The sequence below is a fragment of the Coprinopsis cinerea genome (genome assembly GCF_000182895.1).
Source record: "Coprinopsis cinerea okayama7#130 chromosome 10 map unlocalized cont3.10, whole genome shotgun sequence".
NCBI lineage: Eukaryota > Fungi > Basidiomycota > Agaricomycetes > Agaricales > Psathyrellaceae > Coprinopsis > Coprinopsis cinerea.
Genome location: NW_003307535.1, coordinates 393,319 through 415,238, shown reverse-complemented (window position 1 = coordinate 415,238; position 21,920 = coordinate 393,319). Strand labels below are relative to the sequence as shown.

At 52.0% G+C, this 21,920-nt stretch overlaps 7 protein-coding genes across 7 annotated transcripts; 4 read left to right on the top strand and 3 right to left on the bottom strand.

Annotated features, from left to right (window-relative positions):
- Positions 1-128: 128 nt before the first annotated feature.
- CC1G_01594 (protein transporter) lies at positions 129-4,358 on the top strand (the record flags this gene model as incomplete). Its single annotated transcript, XM_001833865.2, has 16 exons — positions 129-407; positions 458-536; positions 589-1,176; positions 1,227-1,519; positions 1,569-1,690; positions 1,744-1,925; positions 1,962-2,063; positions 2,117-2,214; positions 2,281-2,953; positions 3,012-3,100; positions 3,164-3,353; positions 3,409-3,758; positions 3,811-3,868; positions 3,919-4,042; positions 4,093-4,172; positions 4,225-4,358. 16 exons carry the CDS (start codon positions 129-131, stop codon positions 4,356-4,358), a joined length of 3,441 nt encoding a protein of 1,146 aa, XP_001833917.2.
- Positions 4,359-6,215: 1,857 nt separating this feature from the next.
- On the top strand, positions 6,216-8,726 carry CC1G_01593 (hypothetical protein; the record flags this gene model as incomplete). Its single annotated transcript, XM_001833864.2, has 17 exons — positions 6,216-6,243; positions 6,300-6,327; positions 6,390-6,502; positions 6,563-6,721; positions 6,773-6,834; positions 6,884-6,910; positions 6,975-7,061; positions 7,121-7,133; positions 7,183-7,286; positions 7,340-7,544; positions 7,599-7,614; positions 7,665-7,785; positions 7,839-7,919; positions 7,984-8,152; positions 8,209-8,243; positions 8,297-8,418; positions 8,498-8,726. 17 exons carry the CDS (start codon positions 6,216-6,218, stop codon positions 8,724-8,726), a joined length of 1,599 nt encoding a protein of 532 aa, XP_001833916.2.
- A 438-nt stretch (positions 8,727-9,164) lies between these two features.
- Positions 9,165-10,432, bottom strand: CC1G_15264 (hypothetical protein; the record flags this gene model as incomplete). The annotated part of the gene is made up of 5 exons (XM_002910310.1): positions 9,165-9,290; positions 9,363-9,410; positions 9,466-9,590; positions 9,713-9,851; positions 9,962-10,432. The coding sequence occupies 5 exons, from the start codon at positions 10,430-10,432 to the stop codon at positions 9,165-9,167; spliced, it is 909 nt and encodes a 302-aa protein (XP_002910356.1).
- A 438-nt stretch (positions 10,433-10,870) lies between these two features.
- Positions 10,871-12,670, bottom strand: CC1G_15263 (protein kinase subdomain-containing protein PKL/CAK/Fmp29; the record flags this gene model as incomplete). Its single annotated transcript, XM_002910309.1, has 4 exons — positions 10,871-11,808; positions 11,837-12,225; positions 12,264-12,544; positions 12,662-12,670. The coding sequence occupies 4 exons, from the start codon at positions 12,668-12,670 to the stop codon at positions 10,871-10,873; spliced, it is 1,617 nt and encodes a 538-aa protein (XP_002910355.1).
- A 587-nt stretch (positions 12,671-13,257) lies between these two features.
- Positions 13,258-16,110, bottom strand: CC1G_01591 (hypothetical protein; the record flags this gene model as incomplete). Its single annotated transcript, XM_001833862.2, has 6 exons — positions 15,769-16,110; positions 15,662-15,701; positions 15,299-15,545; positions 15,096-15,209; positions 14,333-14,436; positions 13,258-14,131 (listed from the first exon to the last, which is right to left on the bottom strand). The coding sequence occupies exons 1-6, from the start codon at positions 15,953-15,955 to the stop codon at positions 13,258-13,260; spliced, it is 1,566 nt and encodes a 521-aa protein (XP_001833914.1). The 5' UTR covers positions 15,956-16,110.
- A 220-nt stretch (positions 16,111-16,330) lies between these two features.
- On the top strand, positions 16,331-17,702 carry CC1G_15262 (hypothetical protein; the record flags this gene model as incomplete). Its single annotated transcript, XM_002910308.1, has 6 exons — positions 16,331-16,344; positions 16,710-16,896; positions 16,956-16,996; positions 17,061-17,306; positions 17,418-17,458; positions 17,632-17,702. The coding sequence occupies 6 exons, from the start codon at positions 16,331-16,333 to the stop codon at positions 17,700-17,702; spliced, it is 600 nt and encodes a 199-aa protein (XP_002910354.1).
- A 544-nt stretch (positions 17,703-18,246) lies between these two features.
- Positions 18,247-21,018, top strand: CC1G_01590 (hypothetical protein; the record flags this gene model as incomplete). The annotated part of the gene is made up of 11 exons (XM_001833861.2): positions 18,247-18,532; positions 18,591-19,091; positions 19,156-19,207; positions 19,273-19,389; positions 19,440-19,463; positions 19,522-19,651; positions 19,708-19,803; positions 19,861-20,074; positions 20,131-20,160; positions 20,218-20,538; positions 20,606-21,018. 11 exons carry the CDS (start codon positions 18,247-18,249, stop codon positions 21,016-21,018), a joined length of 2,184 nt encoding a protein of 727 aa, XP_001833913.2.
- Between the last annotated feature and the right edge of the window lie 902 nt (positions 21,019-21,920).

Genomic DNA, 21,920 nt, shown 5'->3' with positions numbered 1-21,920 from the left:
GCAACGTCTTATGCCAGCGGCTCATTCCTTATCGTCTAGTGGACTGGTACGCTTGTCACGGTCACATTGGTGGCGTTCGGGAGTTCATTTTGACGGTCAGACTATTTAGGACGTTGCCGACGCTTTACATGTCGGATATCCCTCTAAGGAAGCTCAAACGAAACAGGGGAGACTATACACCACTCGACGACGCTGAGGCGCGAATCACCTTGCAGTCGCCCGACATGCATCGGTCGACCACAATCATCGGTGCCGCATCACGCTCAGGGAGAAACTTTGGACGCTCGCGATTGCAGCAGAGATATGTAGACGACCCAGAAGAGCGGGCCGGACTGTTAGACGACGCCTACGAGGACGACGACGACAGCGATGCCCAGCCACGGTCGAACCGTACACCCCCAACACCAGTGAGGTTCCCAGCGCCAGATCCCGTAGTCGATTTCTGACCTTGGTCAAGCGTTCTCCAGCACCACCATTAAAATCTGTTGGTCCTGGTCCCAAAGACAAGTCAAGGACCATCCCTTTCAATCCTCCAGGTTGGTGGATTGACCAAAGACACCGTATTGCAGCAACTTACACCATTTCTAGAGAAGCTTCAGTCGAAATTCCCGGCCAACATCGTGCGGAACCAGAAGTACAACGTCTTCACCTTCCTCCCCGTCGTCCTCTACGAGCAGTTCAAGTTCTTCTTCAACCTATATTTCCTCCTAGTCGCGCTGTCTCAATTTGTCCCAGCATTGCGGATAGGTTTCCTTGTGACCTACATTGCGCCTCTCGCTTTTGTTCTGTCCGTCACCATTGGGAAGGAAGCATACGATGATTACAAACGCCATCTCAGAGACAAGGAAGCGAACTCCCAGCGCTACCTTATTCTCGAACGGCCAACACCTACCTCCGGGAGAAACTCGCCAGAAGAAGAAGAGTATCTCAGTGCACACGCCAATACGCGATCTGTTCCCTCATCCTCGCTCCGCGTTGGCGACCTCATCCACCTGGAGAAGAATCAACGCGTTCCAGCGGACGTCGTCCTTCTCAAGACATCAGATGCATCCGGAACCTGCTTCATTCGAACGGACCAGCTCGACGGTGAAACTGATTGGAAACTCCGTGTCGCCGTCCCAGAAACCCAGAAGATGGACGAGAAAGATCTACCCCGACTAGACGCTGAGGTCTATGGTAGGAGTATTCCATCCTCGCTGCGTTTGACGCGCTGATCACGTCAATAGCGGACCCGCCCATCAAGGATATCCACACCTTCGTTGGAACCTTTACCCTGAACAAGCCCCATCCTTCAAGCACCGTGAACGTGGATGCCGACTCCGTACCCTTGCAAAACATGTCCCCTTCCGTGGCTCCTTTGACAGCCGAGAATATTCTGTGGTCCAACACAGTGTTGGCTGCAGGTTCAGCTGTTGGGTTCGTGATCTACACTGGCTCGGACACTCGCGCAGTGATGAACACAAGTCATCCTGAAACAAAGGTCGGCTTGTTGGACTACGAGATCAACAATCTGGCCAAGGTAAGTGATCGATGAAATCATCTTTCGGTCCAAATTAACATTACTTTAGATTCTTTGCGCGGTGACATTCGCTCTGTCGTTCGTGCTCGTCGCCCTAAACGGGTTCCGTGGTCTGTGGTACATCTACGTGTTCCGCTTCCTTATCCTCTTCTCCTCGATCATTCCCATTAGGTAAAGTCACTCCCGCTATGCTTTCTCGTTCCATATCTAAATGAAGTTTCCAGTTTGCGTATCAATCTCGACATGGGCAAAACGGTGTATGCACATCAGATCATGAACGATAAGGAGATTCCGAACACCATTGTTCGTACAAGCACCCTTCCCGAGGAGCTGGGGCGGATCACATACCTACTCAGTGATAAGACCGGTACACTGACTCAGAACGGCAAGTCCCTGATTTCGCCGAGTTTGTAGACCCTTTCAAGTTGACAGTGTCGTCCAGAAATGGAGATGAGGAAGCTTCATATGGGGACCATGTCATACGGTGCTGACTCCATGGATGAGGTCGCACATCAATTGGCGGTGGCGTTTGGTGCAGAACATGGTTCGTCCCCTTGATTCCAGCTGCCCCAGGGTATTCATTGTGTCCTATCACAGGGTCGTTATCAACTGGGGCTCAACTTGCCACGAGAGGTAAACGGGATATGTCTTCCCGTGTCCGCGATGTGGTTCTCAGCCTAGCACTCTGTCACAATGTAAGCAAGACCCTTGATCCTTTGCCGTATGTTTCAAAACATGTTTATGCAATTTTCCTCCTCTAGGTAACTCCAGTGACAAATGAAGATGGGACCGTGACTTATCAAGCATCTTCACCGGACGAAGTTGCGATCGTAAATTGGACAGCCTCTGTCGGCCTCACTCTCGTCTTCCGTGATCGAACCAAAATGGAATTGCAGGACCCATCCGGAGCAAGGATGACCTTTGACATCCTCGAAATCTTCCCTTTCACCTCGGAATCCAAGCGCATGGGTATCGTGGTGCGGGACGTGTCAACTGGAGAAATCATGTTCTTGCAGAAGGGAGCGGATGTTGTGATGGCGAAGATCGTCCAGCGCAACGACTGGTTGGAAGAGGAAACCGCGAACATGGCACGTGAAGGTCTTCGAACCCTCGTCATGGCGAGGAAACGGCTCAGCTCTCAGCTGTACAACGAGTTTGTAAAGGAGCACCATGCTGCCAGCATCAGGCTCGAAGGGAGGAACGAAGCCATGGCTGCGGTTGTCGAGCAGTACCTTGAACATGACCTCGAGCTTCTGGGATTGACAGGGGTTGAAGACAAGTTGCAGGACGATGTGAAATCGACATTGGAGCTCCTCCGCAACGCTGGGATCAAGATTTGGATGTTGACGGGTGACAAAGTGGAAACCGCTCGTTGTATTGCGATTTCGACGAAACTGGTAGCCAGGAACCAGTACATTCACGAGCTGTCGAAGCGTATGTCTCTCTTTATACTCCAGGTCATGCCTTGTTGTTGATAGTGTAAACCTTCCAGTGAAAACCGCCGACCAGATCCGAGATCAGCTCGACTTCCTGCAGAACAAGTTGGATTGCTGCTTGGTCATCGATGGCGAATCGCTACAGGTGTGCTGCATCGAGTATCGATTCTTTGGCATGGAGCGCTGATGCAATGTGGACCCGTTATAGCTCTGTCTGAACCTCTTCCAAAACGAGTTTATTGAGATTGCAACGAAGCTTTCTGCGGTGGTGGCTTGTCGATGCTCGCCTACCCAGAAGGCTGATGTGGCTAGGCTTATTCGGAAGTTCACGAAGAAGAGGGTGTGCTGTATCGGAGACGGAGGTAACGATGTGAGCATGATCCAGGCAGCAGATGTTGGTACGTGCATTTGCCTCCTGTCTCGATATTCCATTTCCTCACCCACGTCGTTTAGGTGTCGGTATCGTGGGCAAGGAAGGAAAACAAGCATCACTAGCGGCCGATTTCTCCGTCACACAGTTCAGCTACCTCACCAAGCTCCTGCTCTGGCACGGCCGCAACTCGTATCGTCGTTCGGCCAAGCTGGCTCAATTCGTCATCCACCGTGGCTTGATCATCTCGATTATGCAGGCCGTGTTCTCGGCCATCTTCTACTTTGCTCCGATCGCGTTGTATCAGGGCTGGTTATTGGTTGGATATGCGACGGTGTATACTATGGCCCCTGTGTTCTCTCTTGTCCTCGATCGGGATGTTAGCGAGGACCTTGCCTTGCTGTATCCGGAGCTGTATAAGGAACTGACGAAGGTATGTGGCGAACCTTTCTTGGTGGCAGAGCCTCGCTGAATGTCGTCGATAGGGACGTTCGTTGTCGTACAAGACGTTCTTCCAATGGTGTATGATCAGTCTTTACCAAGGTGTGTACTGTTATCTTCCAGGATCAGAGTAATGCTGAAGGTTATACTAGGGGCGGCCATCATGATCATGTCGCTCGTCCTCTTTGAGACTGAGTTCCTGCATATCGTATCTATTTCGTTCACTGCTCTTATTTTGAATGAACTTATCATGGTTGCTTTGGAGATTACGACATGGTTAGTCTTTTCACGGTCTTTTCCTTCGCCGTGACTGACAAAACTTCCAGGCATCTTTACATGGTCATCTCGGAAATCGTCACGCTATTCTTCTATGTCGCGAGTATGGCTTTCCTTCCCGAGTATTTCGGTACGTCCTCTCTTTCCCAGCCAAGGTGCAGCTTCTGACTATCTGAGTGTAGATCTTACCTTTGTTGTTTCTGTTGCTTTCGCATGGAAGACAGCTGTTATCGTCGCTATCAGCACAATACCCCTGTATATTATCAAGCTGATTCGTAGAAAGGTGGCTCCAGCCGCATCTAGCAAACTGTTGTAATACATGCAATCTAATTTTTGGTAGAATCGAAATATTGGGAGTGGGTCTATTCGTGTAGTGTCCGTGAAGAGGGTTGCGAAGTAGGCTACTGGGATCTTTTGGATTCATGGTGACCGAGTGGGTATCTCGTCGAGTTCTGTTCCTTCCTCGTCAGGCGACTCCGAGGTATCGTGCCCGACAGTCTGATTCAACGCCGATTCAATACAGAGGTCAGTCCAGGTTCTATTCACTAAATCTGCGTACCCTCGAAGCCACTCGCTTCAATTTTCTAAAACCCGATTTCAGGCCGTGTATGGGAGCCCCGAACACACCGACTCTTCTCTCCAACTTTTTCGTCAGGTCGACGATCCAGTTGGGCGGGGAGATCCAGTACCCGTCGTCTGTGTTTGGGTACATGGCGAGGCACAGCTCGCTTAGAGATGAAGTTGAATTCGAGGTTGAACTTGAGGTGGTGATGGGCATGAGTGGGATGGTCGGTGATGAAAGTGAATTTTGGCTAGCTAAACCGCCAGGGCTGACGCTCGTGATGTTTTACTTCGAAGGTTGGTGTAAAGGGGTTTTAGGACCTGCCTCTGCGACGATTGGCGGGGGTATATTCCTGAGGTTTTTATTCGCAGTAACGGAAGGGTAGGGTAAGCTCCCTTGAGGGGCGGAGGTGATGGAGGTACTGTGTAAACCCTTCATTTTCTTGAGCCGGAGAGGGTTATATACGGCGGGAGTGCGATAACCCGACTCGGAGATTGGGGCCGTTAAAGCCGTCCGCGCGGGTTGCCGAGGGATCGTGATTGAGTGATCGGTTGCCGTCGGCTTTGGAGATGCCGATCGCCAAGTATTTCGAGCACGGTAGTACGCTCTGGGCCACTGGAATGTTGTTGGTGGTGTACCGTCGGTCCGCAGTGCGAGGATATTTCTAGGATTGATTGGACTGTATAGGTTCCTCACCTCCCCTTCTCCGCTACAGGATCCCTTTGATTTTGCCCAGCTTATGGATGGGCCAAACGTCGGCAGGATCCAAATCATTGGGCAACCACTGGCATCCACCAGAGCTTGCGCCAATGTCATTCCAAATCTTCTCCAGCCGAACGTTGACTACTTTTTCCGAAAGCCTTTTACCTAGACTCGCGAACCAGACTCGATCCTTTGGAGAAGATAATCACTTTCGAGTTTAGATTGCTTGAATTGCTTCCGTTCGGCATCACGATGATGGAAGTGATGATATAGTGTCCGTGGCCTTAAGTTTACGGCTTCCCCAGCAGGTTTCCTTTCGGTCCGCAGCTTGTCAATGACTACGCTCTCCTCCAATTTTCTGGTCGAAACTCGGGTTCCTGGATTTCCTGTTTACTCCCGCTTCATGGCTCTGGTGATCCTGTCACGTCAAAGAGGGTAGAAGGTTTGATCAAGTGAAGGGAATGACAACCTTCCAATGCCTTCCTACGAACGTGCGTAGTAGGTGCCCGGTTCTTTCGGACACTATCTCATGCTCCAACGTTCTGTTATCGGCCGTAAGCTTGTTTTTCTGGTCTTGTGCAGGTATCTGAAGCCCTACGTAGACTCAGTGATCTTTTCTCGTCTCACTGACCCACTAGCTTGAAACCACGCCCCCGCATTCTGTTTAATCGCATCCCCTCCACAGCCCTCCCATCGCATCGGAAGTTGATGGATATGCCCATCGTCTGGACAATAACACTAATTCTAGAATGCGATGGACGCCCAAACATACTCGGCAGGGCAAACACTGAAAGAATTGACAAACGTGCACCGGCATGAGTGGGCTTATGAAGTGTATGCACCTTTACACCATCTTCTTCATGTCCTTCCCCTCCCTTCGCGCAGGTCTCGCGGTTGCTTCTGGACGTCATGCTCGGGGTCAAGGCAATTTGGAGATGTAAGTTGGAGGTGCTTCGCTGCGGGCTTATTCGCTGACTATTGGCTCGTTTGTAGCGTATACTCACTATGAAAAGCGGAATATGTGGGTTTTCATAGGGATTCACGCGAGCTACGGTCAATTTGTTAACACCACCACCACCACAGCGCGTTCTACATTGGGGGTATAATGTGCTACAAATTCGGCATCGAATTCTTCAATGGGTCGATCATCACACTCGCTGCAGATCGGTTCGAGACAGAGCACGCTTTTACCAAACGTATGTGACATCCTCGTCGCTCGTGAAATCTGTTCGGCGCTTATACACACGACCCACCAGTTGGCGCAGCTAAAGGCCTCAACCAGGCAGCGCAGTGTATAGGTGCTATCTTGATTGCACCCCTCATCAAGCGCTGGCCGACGCGGACGGTGTTGGCTTTCAGCATCTTCGCATTTGCGCTTATGACCGCCCTGCTCCTCATTATTGACGCCGCTACAGGTTTGTTAGCCCACTCTTCGATGAACTCGTGCTAATATTGCACCTTTTTAGACGGGGAATTCAAGGATCCAATCACGAAGGAAACCCAGTACGGTACCTGGCCTGTGGACTTGGTGTGTAGAGTACCAGTTTCGCTTCCACTCTTCGTTGACAGTGTCGAAGATTTTCCTGATATGGACCTTGTCGGGGGTATGTTACGGGATGGTGGAGCTGATCCGCAGAGTAATGTGGGTATTTTCTGTCCATTTGGTAGGTCGGTAAACTCATTAAACCTCATCTCAGTCCAGTCGATATCGTGGGTGGCAAGGCGCACAAACTCCGCCCGATGGATGCAACAGTGGTGCGTATTTTCAATATATCGATATTTATTTCTCGCGTGACTAACGTGGAATACGATAGCACATCTTCTATGGTACGTGAACCTCGTCGACTCACTGACAGACGCTCATCTCAAACCATAGAAATTGCCGGCACGGGAGGCGCATTCGCCTCGTCCTCTGCGATCTCCCGTTTTGGTAACAACTACAGTTTCTTCATGACCCCAGTTTTCTTCACTTTTGCTGGAGTCAGTGGTCTTTACTCATATACCTCGAGACTCCATTTACACCTTCCCAATAGGCAATCTGGCTATTCATTAGCACCTTATCCTTCAAGCGTCAAAACGCCATCGACGGAGAGCTCAACCAAACAGGCTTGTCAAAGGTCAGTCAATCCAATGGGCGCTCGGAAGGGTACTTCAAGCAAGTCATCCGGGGTGCGACTGGCTTTGGGGAATCGGTGTGGATTGGAGGGAAGCTTCTCTTCACCAATCGGCGGTTTTTCTGTGAGTCACAGGTATTAACTTATTAAGGATCGTTAGAATTAACGCTCGTTGTAGGGCTGTTACCCTCATAGTAAGCGCTTCTTGGCGACCATTTGTCTCCATGGTTCTCATGTTGTTCAGTTCCATCGCACTTTACTGCCATCGATACCTGGAGAGTGCGCTAGGCACTGCCTTTGCCACGCGCGTGTTGGAAACTTCAGCTTGGAGTCAAATTATGGTTGGTGGATCCAACTTTGGTGAAGTAAGTCGACGAACGGTTTCAGAACTACCTTATCAACTAACGTCGACGTCTAGCTTCTCGGTGCGGTCGCCGTGCTGCTTCTCTCGAACATTGTGACGACACCGGTACCATGGCTGAGATTCGATGCGCTTGCTGTAAGGCCCTCTTCAGCCACCCATTCTGTTCTTCTTCACTCACCGTCCGGCGTCATCCCTCTAGCTCAACCTCGTCTGGCTTCTTCCCTACTTTTCACGAATGGCTCAACCACGAGATGTCAAATGGGCATGGGCAGTGGCAGGCTGCTTCTTCCCCATCTCGATGGGTTGGGCTGCGGGAGATGTGTCTTTGGCCGCGTACATCCAGTCTGCACTGACTGAGGCAAACTTTGGTAAGACATAAACATCCAAAATGCTAGTAGATGGTTAATGGAGACGTTTCTTTCAGTTCATCCCCGCGTGTCAGCACTCGGGGCCGTCATGGTGCGTTTCCTCATCATCCTGGTGACGAGTCTGAAGGCTCATGATGGTTCTAGGCATTCCTCTACTCGAGCTATATCATCTTCTACGCTGTTCTTAGTTCTGTCTTGGGTGGCGTACTGGACCGAGACTTCCAGGATAATGGGACTATCACCCGCTCCTTACTGACCATCGGAGGGTGCGTACTACAATTCATTTCAGGCCACATGCGCGATCGCTGACCTTTAGCTTTCTCTCACTATTCTACCAACCAATAGCATTCAATTTTCGGTAGCCTCGGTGATCATCCTCGCGTCAACGTTCGTCCCCGTCGGATCCTTCGCTTTCAACCCCAAAGCTCTGGGCCATATCAAGAATCCCGACGCGTCTCACCCTCACTCGCCTGGAATGATTGAATTACATTCTCAGGTAGAGGACGAGGTTGAGAGTGTTAAGGGAGTGGGGGGAAGTCAGGGTAGGCATGGAGCGCGCGCTGGGGAACCGTGAACAGAAAGAAAAAAGAAGAAAAAAATACCTTAGTACACTGTCGTTAACGTTACCATCGTTTTCACCTATGTCACTTCAGTTAGACTTGGATCAAGTAGCACCTAGGCTACTGGATTCACCGCCATCTATCTTCTTACACGCTTTCGCATTGTTGTTTGTATGTACGACTCCGAGCTTGTTGTTACATCATTCATCGTGGAGATTTCGACGATACCCTTCTCCAGCCCTTTAGTACATAGCCCTAGCCATAGCCATTCTCCCCTTGTACTTGTACCATAGATAATGGCCGACCGGAATGTCGGTCTGCCTGGGACATTTGTATAATGCACTGTAGTATTCTTTTTGTTACTTGTACGAGCCCTGCCTCTCTCTCTCTCTCTCTCTCTCTCTCTCTCTCTCTCTCCAGAGAAGATGAAGTGATGCCAGGGCCTATCATGTCTATGTTCGAGCCAGCTGCATCATGGAGAAGATTTCAATCTTCGCCGCGGGTCCATTAACGCTGCTGCTACTATACGGTTCATCCGAGTTGCCGCCGGCGAGGTCGAGTTTGAATCTATCAAATAGCTGCGAGTTCCGGAAAATTGAATCGTCAGTTAGATATACGAACACGTTCCCACTGCCATAGCCCAAACGAACTTCGTCAAGCCTCGGAGAGTCGAGACAGGACGATTGCAAAAAGGTCAACTTTGTCGAAAGTCGAAAGTCGGAACCAGAACACAACAGATTATTCCTTACTTACCTCAAAACCAAGTTCTCTAAAGTATTTCATCTCGAAGATGGTTGTAGCTTCGAGGAGGAGTGCTCCTGGACCTCCTCCGACCGCCGAGCGAGCTTTGTGGGCTTGAAGAAGCATTGATTCTAGGCCTGCAATATAAAACGATCATATCGTATCGCGTCAGTTTAGCGGAATCGGATTCGAGGATGATAATACGGCTGAGCGGAATCAAACGTGATAGTACGGCTTAGCGCAATCGAGGAGTACGAACCTCGTTTGTGGTACCCAACGTCAGTCACCATGAGTTCTAAAGACCAGGACGTCTCATACGCGAGGCGGAGGGAGGGGTCGACGTGTATGACTCTTTTCCACGAGTCTGAGCTCTGAGCTGGGTAATCGAACAAGAGGCGCTATAAAAGCTAAAGGTAAAAGTAAAGGAAAGGTGAGTCAGTCAGTCCCAGGGAGGCAGCGGTGAAATCCCTTTGAACATGCTATTCGTGAAGCGGAGACAGAGACAGACCTTGGCGGGGTACACTCCAAGTCGATAAAGCAAACCCAACGCTTCCAGGGACGCCCACTGACAACTCCACAACCCTCTCCAGGAGAAAGTTCCGAGTCGCCGATTCGAGGGACACCACGCCGCCACACCGGCTACGACTTCCGTCTCTTCCGTACCATCCTCATCACCATCCTCATCTGAATCCACCCTGGTACGCGTACACACAACGTCGACGGCACCACCCTTCGACCTCGCCCATGACAAAAGCAGAGTAACATAGGCGTCTATACGGAGGAGGAGGGATGATGACGCCGCAGACTCGGACGTCGACTTGATATCGCTATCGATGGGCGAGGAAGGCTCGGAATCAGACTCGGAGCCGCATATGTAAGTCGTCAAAGGGTCGTTGGCTAATGTCCTCCTGCATATTCGCAGCACTGAAGGGATGTCGCGTTCCTCGAGCGGGCGGACGTAGAAGTGTGACTTGGGCATTGGGATGAGAGCGAAGTCGAGGGCGAGGGCGAGGAACGTCTTTTAGGACTCCTCGGTAAGTTGAAAGCTAGCCAGAGAATAGAGGGGATAAAGGACTTCCTATCACCATAAAAGGGAATTAGAAGACTGAATGACTCCTGGGCATCCGGTAATGGTGGCCTAGAAGCAAGGGTATTACCTATGAGCGGCTGTACTAATCAAGGGAGATCATTGAGGTAACAGGAAATACTCTCGATGTGCCCCGCACAAGCGGGGAACGATCGCGAGCCATCTTTGATGCCCAAGTGGTAAGGGGGGGGTGCCCCGCGGGGTGGGCGCTTAATTCAATAATGTTCATCAAAATGCCAATACTATTGGTAGACGCGTATTTTAGCCAAATAGAATATCTAATGTAGTGCGACTTATGCGACTGCTGTATATGACACACACCGAGTATCATCAAGGTCGAACTGGCCAAATATCCACAGGATCCACACCACCCATCCCTCTCTTGTCCTCCTCGGTCAAACTTTCAACCCAAGCCTTGCACAACTCCCGATTCGCCGCGACAGCCCCCTCATAGTCCTCATTCGACACCCCCCAAGCCGACCCCACACCAACAAACCGCTGTATCGCATCCAACTCGCCGGCAACCTCAGTCCACTTTACATCGTCCTCCTCGGCGCGCACAGCCTCCTCCGGGTCAGAACACAGTTCAGGACGAGGAAAGGGAACGCCAGGTCCAATTAGCTGTACCCACCGGGTCCCAATGTCAATGAGACGCTTTTTGAGATTGGCATACCCCCTATGCCAACATCGCTCTGCCCCTGCAGGGACCGTCTGCGAAAGTGGGAAACTCCCGTCAATCTCTGACATTACAATCGTCGCCCAATCGACGTCTCCACCTGTTTCGTAATACAACGCGTGGTACGCTTTGCGGAGGTACGCTATTTCCTTGGTGAATTGTTCCTGGGGCTGCCCGGGTGCGGGGATGGCCAGCTGGATGAACTGCGGAATGAACGTCGTGAGGTAGAGGGGGAGGACAGCGGTGTGCTGCCAGTCGATCACAGCTGAGATCTGGATGGTCCCGTCGCGTTCGAGCGCCTCGCGGGAGAGGAAGATGTTGTTCTGGTGCGAGTAGCGGAGGGTGAGAACGGGGCGGTGGAAAGATTTGTCCTTGGGGATGAGGTAGGGGCGATGTCGTCGTACTGGTCGAGCAGGCGGATGTGGTTCGAGGGGATCTGGAGGTGCGGAGGGAGCTCCCATGGTGCCCTGTATGTGCGCCTGCCGTACGAGAGGGGCGTGCCGAATTTGCGGATCCAGGCACGCTCGGAGTCGGAGAGAGATTTGAGATGGGATAAGACATCTGGCCCTGGAGGATACATTCAGTTGTAGAACTCGAAGCATGTAGATAGGAACACGTACATGGTCCACAGTCAAGGTCTAGGTCTCTCGGCCAGCCGAAGCGTTCCTCCCAATACCCGAGCTGTACGGTACTAGGACCGAGTGCAAACTCCTCTTCCGCCTGGCCGTCCACGAATACATCCCGCGCAACCTCTGGCGGAAGGTCCTTGCGATAATACAGCGAGCCGTACCCACCACCCGAGAGGGCCTTGATGACCGTAGATTCAAATTTAATCCATTGGTCCACCAGGCGTAGTTTCTGGTGCATGGTCAGCTGGTGCCAGACCGAGAATGGCAGCTCTACACCGTCCGCGACGTCCATGATAACATACTCCGCTTCGACGGGCGTGTGCTCTGCCCGCGAAGACCACGAAAGAACCCGGGGGACCTGCACCAACCCCAACCGCTCCCTTAGAAATTTCATCGTCGCCACTTCGCTGGCTGTCACCAAGTGCGCAGGTCCAGCGAGGGGAGTGGGCACGCGAGCGATAACACCCGCCGCCCATCCGTGAATTGCACGTCAAACACCTTGTTGCATCGTCCCTCTGCTAGTTTGCTAAAGTTGGACACTTGAGCTTGAGGTGCATCTGAGAGGCTGAGCGTGGCGGCGTTCTTTAGCGCCTCGACGTTGAAGCGTTGGTACCGCAGTGCGTTTTGGTTGTCCTCGTCGTGCAGCCATCGTCCTGATGTGAATCGGAAGAAGTCTTCATTGGACGCCGAGGTGCTATACTGTCGAAGGAGGCATCGTCGCTGGGATAGGGAGAGGAATCGTGATATCAGGATGGCGGAGAGTAGCGGTCAAGGTGAAAGGATTATGAAAAGGTGAGAAGCGACTTGTGTGCGCACTGTGGGCATGTTGGGGCTCGGGGTTCGAAAAGATAGAAGACCGACGGCTCAGCGCTCATTAATCATTATTGGCTGCAAGTTATGCGATGCCTTAGGGATCTCTGCATCTTCTGGTGCAGCAACCTTTGGGTGATGAAGATTCCAGAGAGGAAACCCAGTCCCAGTCGCGATTCGCGTCAAGCACGGCGCGCTGATGCCATCACTGGTACGTACGCACAACAGCGACCAAGCTCAAATCTCCATCAAACCACCGTACCATCTAATTTATGGAACATATGGTCTAAGTAGCGCTGCGAAAAGGGAACTCGAACGCGGTAAGTAGAGAAATAACTTAGAACACCTTCAAATTCGTTCAGTCCCTCGCTCGCGACTTGGTAAGATAAATATGCAATTCGTTCAGTCGTCCTGACCTAGCTACGTGGTACTACATACTACAGACGAAACAAACACAACAAAAAAGCAGAAACTAGTGCTACATGGATAACATTTCATTTCGATTTTTGAGAGGTGGAGAACCCAGCGGTGCGGTTAGCGATGAAGGGTACCATCAAACACCCTAGATGAAGGACGACCAACGCCCTTGATGTACGCCCACCTCAAGCATCCGTCTTGGCCTTCTTCGCCGCACTCTCACTAGACGCAACAACCGCAGGCGGGGCATTCGTACCCCTCACACCCGTATACGGTCCCCCATCAGGCTCAACAGCCCTCTTCCTCTTCTCACCAACCTCTACATCTCCTCCCTCAGCTTTGCCCTTCTCCTCCTTCGCCCCGCCTGAAGCCTCCTTGCCATTCTCCTTCCTCCCGTTATCCCGTGCTCCACCTCGTCCTCCACCCCGACCACCCCTTCCTCCCCGGCCACCACGTCCACCTCCCCGGCCACCACCGCGTCCACCCGACCCGGCCTTCTTCCCCCCTCCCGTAATCTGCGCCATCGCCCCCCTCGCCGCCACCTGTGCCCTCTCAACCTGGAACGCCTTCTCCTCCTCCTCCCCGGGCACACTCCACCTCACCTCCCTTCCATTAACCTTCCTCACCGCCTCCTTAACCTTCTCCACCTCCTCCTCACTCAACGCCTTATGGAATCCCACCAACCCAAAATCATCACCCCGAGTAAACTTGATATAGGGCGGTTTACCGTCGAAGAGGGTTTTGATAGGGTCTTTGATGTCGGACCAGGTACAGTCCCCGGCGCAGCCGTCGAACCGGAGTGTAGCACCTCGCACGAAAGGGATGGAGGATTCTTCCACATAGCCGTTCCCTTCGGAATCTTTTTTGATCGGGATGCGGTTTCCGATGTATTCGAGGAGGATTTCTTTGGGTTCGTCTTTGGAGGAGGAAGAAGGGGAGGAGGTAGAGGACTCGCGGAAGGCGTCGAATCCCCGTCCTTTGGCGAGCATTTCGCGGCGGTGGTTCGCGGCCTTTCCGGTTAGACCTTTTTCTTTGATTTTCATTTCGCAGTAGTCGTGTCTGGGTTAGGGTGTAAGTAGACGTTAACGAGAAGGGCGAAGGAGTTGTTATATATCGAGTACATGAAAGAGGGCGGTCGAATGACCGGCCGCGGAGTGGTAGAACTGAGAGATGCAACCCCGCGAGGATGGTCGAAAACAGAAGGGGACAGGCTCATAAAAGCCAAGGAGAAAATCCCAACGAGAGAAAGAGACGACCCACTTGGACATAATCAACAACTCCTTCCCTTCAAACGTAGGTTTGGGATCAGCCTTGAGGAACTTGTCCACAGTCTCGAAATCGGCGAATTCAGCGAACACGGAGGTCTGGAAGTGGGAGTGGAGGTGTCAGTTACGCGTAATCGTATACGGACGGATTCGTCGTGGGTAACCAGGAAAAAGGACAGCCATGCGCAACCAAGGAAAAAAAAATGAAATCGAGTCGGCGGGTGGGACAACAGGACTTCTGGTCCAGGGACAGCGGCAACCCCCAGTTTGCAAGACGTCGCCCAGCGAACAGGGGGGCACGGCGGACAGATGAAACGCGTGGACCTTGTCGAACGTCACGGGGAAGGTTGACGCCGAAACGTCATTGAAGAAGAAGACGAAACGATTCAGGGGACTTCACGAAACACGAAGCAGAGCAGCGTATAGGATAACGCCGCCATGGATCTGGGGACCGACGGCACAGGAAAAACAAACGAGGAGGAGTATGATGTCGATGTTCCAGGTCTCGGGTACGCGTCGAGGGGGGAATGGATATCCTGGGAGGGGGCTCGAGGGGCAAGTGTGGGAGGGGAACCACAAAAGGGGTAGCGGCAATGAAGATGCGCGAGAAACATAATAGCGATGGGAGGAAAAAACACGATTGACATGGTAAAGGCGGTACGCAAGAATCGAACGAGGCCATACAGGAGGATAAACAGAAGGGGATAAAGAAAAGGAACAAAATAAACAGAAGGGTTCATGCGGGAAGGAAGACACACCTTGAACTTTTTATGCTCGTCCCTCCTCATCCTAACCGAATTCACCTTGCCGAACGTCGCAAAGAACTCTTCGAGGCGTTTCTGCAGTGTGGGGTCTTCCTCCGGGAAACCTTTCTACAAAAAGAAAACAAAAATACCAAACGCATCAATCAACACTACTTACTTCCACTTCCACACACACACAGGGACGCAAAGGAACTCACAGCATAAACACTCCTCTCAAACGCATCCTTCACCTCCCTAACCTCCGTCTTCCTCCTAACCCTCACACCAGCCAACTCGGCACCCTCCCTCCCACTCTCGTCGAGCTCGAGGAAGGTCGAGGGGCGCAGGGCGTTCAAGACGAACTCGGCGCCGAGGGCGGTGTATTCGCGCATGCGTTTGAAGGAGGCGATGGTGGAGAGGGGGATCCAGTGTTCGGGGTCTTTGGTGTGCAGGGTCCACATGAATCTGGAGGAGGGAGGGAGGAGGGGTTAGTGGGGGTTGGAGTGGGAGGGGGTTTGTGAGGGGATGGGGGAAGGAGGAGGGAGGGGGAAGGGAAGGGAAGAGGGAGGCAGGAAACGCACTTGTCATAAGGCAAATTCGAATCTGCAAAGTAGAACTCGACTGTACCGTTTCAAAATTACAATCAGTCATCCCCGTTCACAACACACAGACGTAGACAGATACGCACCTTGTTGACGAGCTTTTTCCATCTTGGCGAGCGCTTCCCCGTCTTCGATGGGTTTTTCGGGGTTGGTTGTTGTTGCAGTTTCTGAGGGAGCAGCTGCGGCAGTAGTGGTAGTGGTAGAGGCGGGAGTTTCCGTCGTAGTAACCGCATCGACGGCCATAGTAGTAGCAGAACTATCTTCTCCAGACATTCTTCAACAAGTTTTTCGAATTCAACCAGAACTTGGAGGCCCAACAGTGGTAGATCTTCCTATCGCTCTAGGTTGGATAAGATCCTTTTTAGAGAGTACTGCTTATCGCAGGATAAGCGTAAGCGTCCTAGCAGAACTTTTGAGAGGTGAAGCTGGAGGAGGAGAGGTGAGGTTGGAAAAGAGTCAATTCGAGTTCGATCGAGTTTGTGTTGATCGAAGATTTGATGGATGGATTCGGGTTAGGGTTGGGTTCACGGGGACGGAGGTATCGGAGGAGGTTGCGCTGTCAGTGTTATCGGTCCGGTTGACGGGGTGCGCTTGGCGTCGTGGTGGAAGGAGACTCGGAGATTCAGAAGGAAGGCTTGGACATTGACGATGATGTCTACTGAGTATGTAGATCGATGAAGACGAAGGTACCCAGCGACCACAACACGCATACCTAGTCGCGACGATGTGGTGCATGACTTGCGACATACGACTTTGATCCAGTGCTCGATGCAGGCTTGACCTGACGGACAGTTCACAACTGGGAATCGCATTCTACGCATGATTCATTGGATCGAGTCTGAACGACGAGGACGCAACGCTCAAGAAAAGCTACGTCGAAGGATGGGTGGATAGCAAGAAAACGATGGATGGGTGGATATATAGCGCAGAGACGGAGATGGCAGAAGGGATGGGTAGATGACATCGCAGAGGACTCAGGCGGTTGGCCGACTTGGGCATTGATACTTGCTCATTGACTGGTACATAGGTCGACGGTGTGTGGATCTATTCTATGTGCACGGGAGGAGAGCAGGGTGCGTACGGCGAACGAGCAACTGAGAGTCTACGAGCATACGGCGGTACGGGAGGTGTGGTGCCCCGGCCAGTTTAGGCCTTGGATGTCGGACGCGGGAGAAGGGCCTAAGGGCTTGGTGGAGGGAAGAGAGTGTACATATGTACGTTCCTCGCCCCGTTCCTCTGGGTCTTTTTGTACTAACGAATGTCGTCCCTGTAGTCGTACGCCCAAAAGGCTGCATGCTCCTCTCTGCGTGAAGTGTAAGCCGGCTGCTAGCGTCGTACTGCAAGTCTATTCAGACCAACACAAAAATGACATCCGCAGAAAGGGAAGCAAGACGCGTCAATCCCATCCACTCGAAGCCGCGGATTGCATCAAAGGATCAACCTTCGAATTCGGTCTTACCGTTGACGACAAGAGACGTAGCTTTCAGCCGCGATCATCAATTCCTCTTCCTCTTCCTCTCCCTCCTCGTCCTCTCTTCAATCGACCTCTCGCCGCGTACAGCAGCAGCACCATCTGGGACCCCATGCTTGTAGACTATGACCATGATAGCGCCAGGCACAGCAAGTGCGTTATGGAGCTATGTATACGCTTTTCAAGCATGTCTGTATGGATGTATGGAGGATGCGATGCGCGTGCCACCTCCCGCGGCGCGAACTTGACAGCCTACGTGCTTAGCGCCGTACAGGCCATCCAGTGCAAGGCACCGATCCTTGGACGTCTGATCAATGGGTTGACATTCTTAACCTTTTTTTTCTTTCTTCGTTTTACTTCTCTCGCTCGCTGTGGTCCTCGTGCAGGTCTTTCTCTGAATCTCCACGGTCGGTTTCTAACCGTTTGACTTTGGCTCGTTGATTGGGTTTTAACTTTTTACCTCTCTCTCGCTCGGTAGTTGGATCTCGCTCGCTCGTTTTGGGTCGCAACGTCTGCTTGGACGCGAAACGCCTCCTCGCCTACGCCTAAAAGCATCTCGTCTACGCATACGCCCCCTCGCCTAGGCTCAATCCGTTCGCTCCTTACAAGATTTCCAACACGCTCTTTACTCGATTCACACTCGTTGGACGACGACGCGGTGCAAGGAAGGCCTCTCTCGGTGCTCGATCTACTTACTTCCCCTCGAAATCTCGCCACTCGAAATACACGCTCAAAAAAGGAGTAGGGATTGGACGGGTCTCTCTATAACGCGGTTCTGTATATAACGCGGTTCCAGCTCGCCTGCAGTATTCGACGCAAGACTCGCCAGGGCGAGATACACGAGTACTCTATAGGTTCCTAGGACGACCAGACATACCCTCCTCAAGGACGACCAGGGCTTCACCTCCTCAAAGACAGCTACGGCGCCGCCGCCACAATACCATCCACCACCGACGACACCATACATCCATACGTACAGACGACTTCGCAGTGCATACATACAGACCGACGACCTCGCAATCCATACACACCAGCAACCGCGAAGTACATACATACATACCAGCAACCTCGCAAGACAGCGTCGGTCCCCAAAATGCTCCGAGCCGTTTTCATCTTGCTATTCTCGTTCCTCTTCCTCCCCCTTGTGTGCGTCGAGGCGAGGTTGGAGCGGCGCCATGGACAGGGTCGGGAGTATCATCATCGGCATGCACGGAGAAGTGATTTACTGGCGTCTGGGGGTAGTGGTCCCGCTCCGACTGCGAACGTGGATTCGGATGGAAATAGGACAGGGAATGCGACGCTATGGCCGGGCGACGATACTTCCCAACTCGTGAAGCGCGATGGGACCAAGTATGTGTTCATGCACCATATCGTTGGGAGTGCGTTCTATTTCCTTTTTTCCTTTCTCCCCTCCCAATCCACTAACCCTTTCCCCAGACACCTACCCCTACACCCCCACCGACTGGGAAAAGGACCTCCTCCAAATCCACGCCAAAGGCATCGACGCCATCGCCCTCAACATCGGCTCCTCGCCGTGGCAGCTGCACCAACTCCACACCGCCTACACCGTGGCCAGCTCCCTCAGCTCCCGTCTACACCTAAACCCACCTCTCCACCTATTCCTCTCGTTCGATTTTACGGAGATGGAGTGTGATGTTGGGTTTGTGGTGCGGTATACGAATATGTTTAAGAGTTATCCGGTGCAGTTTAGGGTGGGAGGGCCTGGGGGGAGGGCGATGGTTAGTAGTTATGGAGGGGGGTGTTTGGGGAATGAGGGTTGGAGGAGGGTGAAAGCGGAGACTGGGGCGTTTGTGATGCCGTTCGTTTGGGGGATTGAAGGGCAGTTTAAGCAGTGGGATAGTTTGGATAGTTGGTATTGTTGGGGGTGTGCGTGGCCGCAGGGGAATTGGGATAAGAGTGTGTCGGATGATGAGTATTGTGGGTTTTGTTCAGATTCTTTAGAGGTGGTTTTGCGATGTTGATTAGATTGGGATGTTGGTAGATTTTTCGCAGTTGGGAAGTCGGTATGCGACGACTGTTAGTATGTGGATGTTGTAGGTCTTTCGTCTCCTCCCTCCTGGTTCGTATGGTGCTGACCTCCTGCGTCATTCCGTTCCAGCACGCATCTGCCATCCAAAAACTTTTACCTCCGAGGCGACAACTGGTTGATTAACAACCGGTGGGAGCAGTTGGTGGGTATGAGAGATCGGTTGACGTTTATTGAGATGTTGACTTGGTATGTCCGTATTCTCGTCCATCGTATTCCGCTAATCGCACCTAATACAGGAACGATTATGGTGAATCGGATTAGTATGTTCCCCTTTCTTTCCACACCAGTTTTCCTTGGAGCTGATGATTTTCTACCAAGTTTTGGTCCGATTCGAGGTGCCCAACCGGCTGGCACGTATTGGGCGGATGGGTTCCCTCATACGGCTTGGTTTGATATGTCGGAGTATTATATCAAGGCGTTTAAGACGGGTGTTTATCCTGCTATTACTGTGCGTGTTTCTTTGGGGTCTGAGGCGGGCTCGAATAATCGACGCGCTTGCTACAGAAAGATGTCGTTTATTATTGGTCGAGGCCTCACCCCGCACGGGCGGATGCGACACGACCTGTACTCAGCAAACCGAGTGGATGGGATTGGGCCGAGGTGAGTCTACCTGCCTCTTTTTTTTTTTGCACTTCTTTCACTTACCCTGGGATGCAGGACTTTCTCTGGGCAGCGGTCTTCGCCACCCACCCAGCCACAGTCACACTCCGACTCGGCTCCTCGTCTGGGACGTTCCAAGTCCCGTCGGGTGTGAGCAAGCTCAAGATTCCTACTGCGCCTGGGAGGATTAGTGTGAAGATGGAGAGGGGAGGTGTTGTTTTGGTTGATAAGACGGATGGGGGGTTTGAGTTTGTTGAGAGGCCTGCGCGGTGTGAGTGATGTGTATATTTTCTGCAGTGGGGTTATGGAGCTGATGGAGGGAGGTAGATAATTATAATGCGTATGTTGGGGCTGCTAGTATGTTGCCTTCGTTCATTTCCTCCGGTTGTGATTTCTAATTCGGGCCTTGGGTAGCTGCTACTACGACGGGCCCAACACCCACCACCACTACCTCATCTCTTCCCGCGCCCTCGAGTACGACCATCGACGGTGTAACCTGGAAATATGAAGGGTGCTACCACGATAACAGTGCATCTCGGACACTACCCGACGGTTTATTCATCAGCGACTCGAAGGGGAATACGAGGGAGGGGTGTTTGAGGTTGTGTAGTAGGGGCGGGTATAGGTATGGTGGTGTTGAGTATGGGATGGAGTGTTTTTGTAGTCGTGGTATGAGGGAGGGTGTGAGGAGGGCTGAGGGGGAGGGGGAGTGTGGGGTTAGGTGTAGTGGGGATGGTGGGTTTCTTTTATTCGTGTGTTGTGTTTGGTCGCTGGTGGCTGAATGTGGTTTTTATGTTTATAGCTAGCCAGATGTGTGGAGCGGCGGGTCGGATTAACGTTTTCTCCCGTCCGTCTTTGACTACACCAGGTTTTCCTCCTGCGGCTACCACTACCACCACTGTGAACGCACCCTTTCCTCCTGCAAGCACCACTGTGAGTGGTAAGACGTGGAGATATGTGGGGTGTTACACTGATACGACGGGTGCGCGGACGTTGTGGGATGGAGGGTATTTTGTGGATGGGGTTGGGAATTCTGTGAGGGGGTGTTTGGAACGGTGTGGGCGGTTGGGGTGGGGGTATGGGGGTGTTGAGTATGGGCAGGTGCGTGGTCTCGCCTTGAGTTTTAAGTTCTTGCTCGAGAGTCGATTCGATTCGATGTTTTTCTTCCTCGAGAATCCATTCGACTTGATGGTTCTTCCTCGAGAGTCGATTTAATTCGATGTCTGGCCGAAAACTGACGTGTTTTTCTTTGGGTTGGTTGGTTGGTTTGGGGACGGTTTTATAGGAGTGTTTTTGTGGGAGTCGGATACGGGATACGGCGAGTTTGAGGTCTGATGGGGAGTGTGATATGCCGTGTAGGGGGAATGGGAGGGAGATGTGTGGGGCTGCTGGGAGGGTTGGTGTTTGGAGGAGGGAGTGAGGGAAGGGGGGTGAGGGAAGGGGGGTGAGGTGAGATGAGGTGAGGTGTACTGAGAACGTTTGACCTTCATGTAGAAAAGTTCACCCTTTTGGTGAGTCTATGTACATACAGCGCTTATCGCTTGGATTTGTGGTTTGGTTAAATAGGGGGAGTATGTGTGTGTTCGTTTTAAGTTTGGCGTACATAACATGTGTGTTCGTTTAAGTTTGGTGTCTTATGTACATAACGAGTGTGTTCCCCCGGTTTCCTAGGTGGATATTGAGCGGGCTTCGCGCAGAAACCTTGAAGTTGATGGATCTTACTTTTTGACTTTAGGTTCCTGGGCGCTTAATTTAAACTTTGTGGCTACGTCATGTTTTGTCATCGTTCTTCGTTGCTGCACTTGAAGATGAACTGTGCAGCGCAGCATACTCACTCGCTGACGACTCACGAATCTTTCCGGAGTCTGGACTCTGTATTGCGCGGCTGCGGCGGCCTCTCCTTACCGAGCCCGAGCGGCTTGATGAATCATGACATTGAAACTCTTTCCGCTCGCTTGCGGTCGGGGGTGCTGCGTCACAACTTTGTGACTAGTTGTCTCACTTTCCGTTCGTTCTGTGCTAATCCGAGTCTCCTGCGGTGGTCGTTCCTTTTTTTTCTTTCCTCTCCTTTCTTTTGTGCTATCCTTCGTTCGTTCGTTTCGTTGTTTTTATTGCAT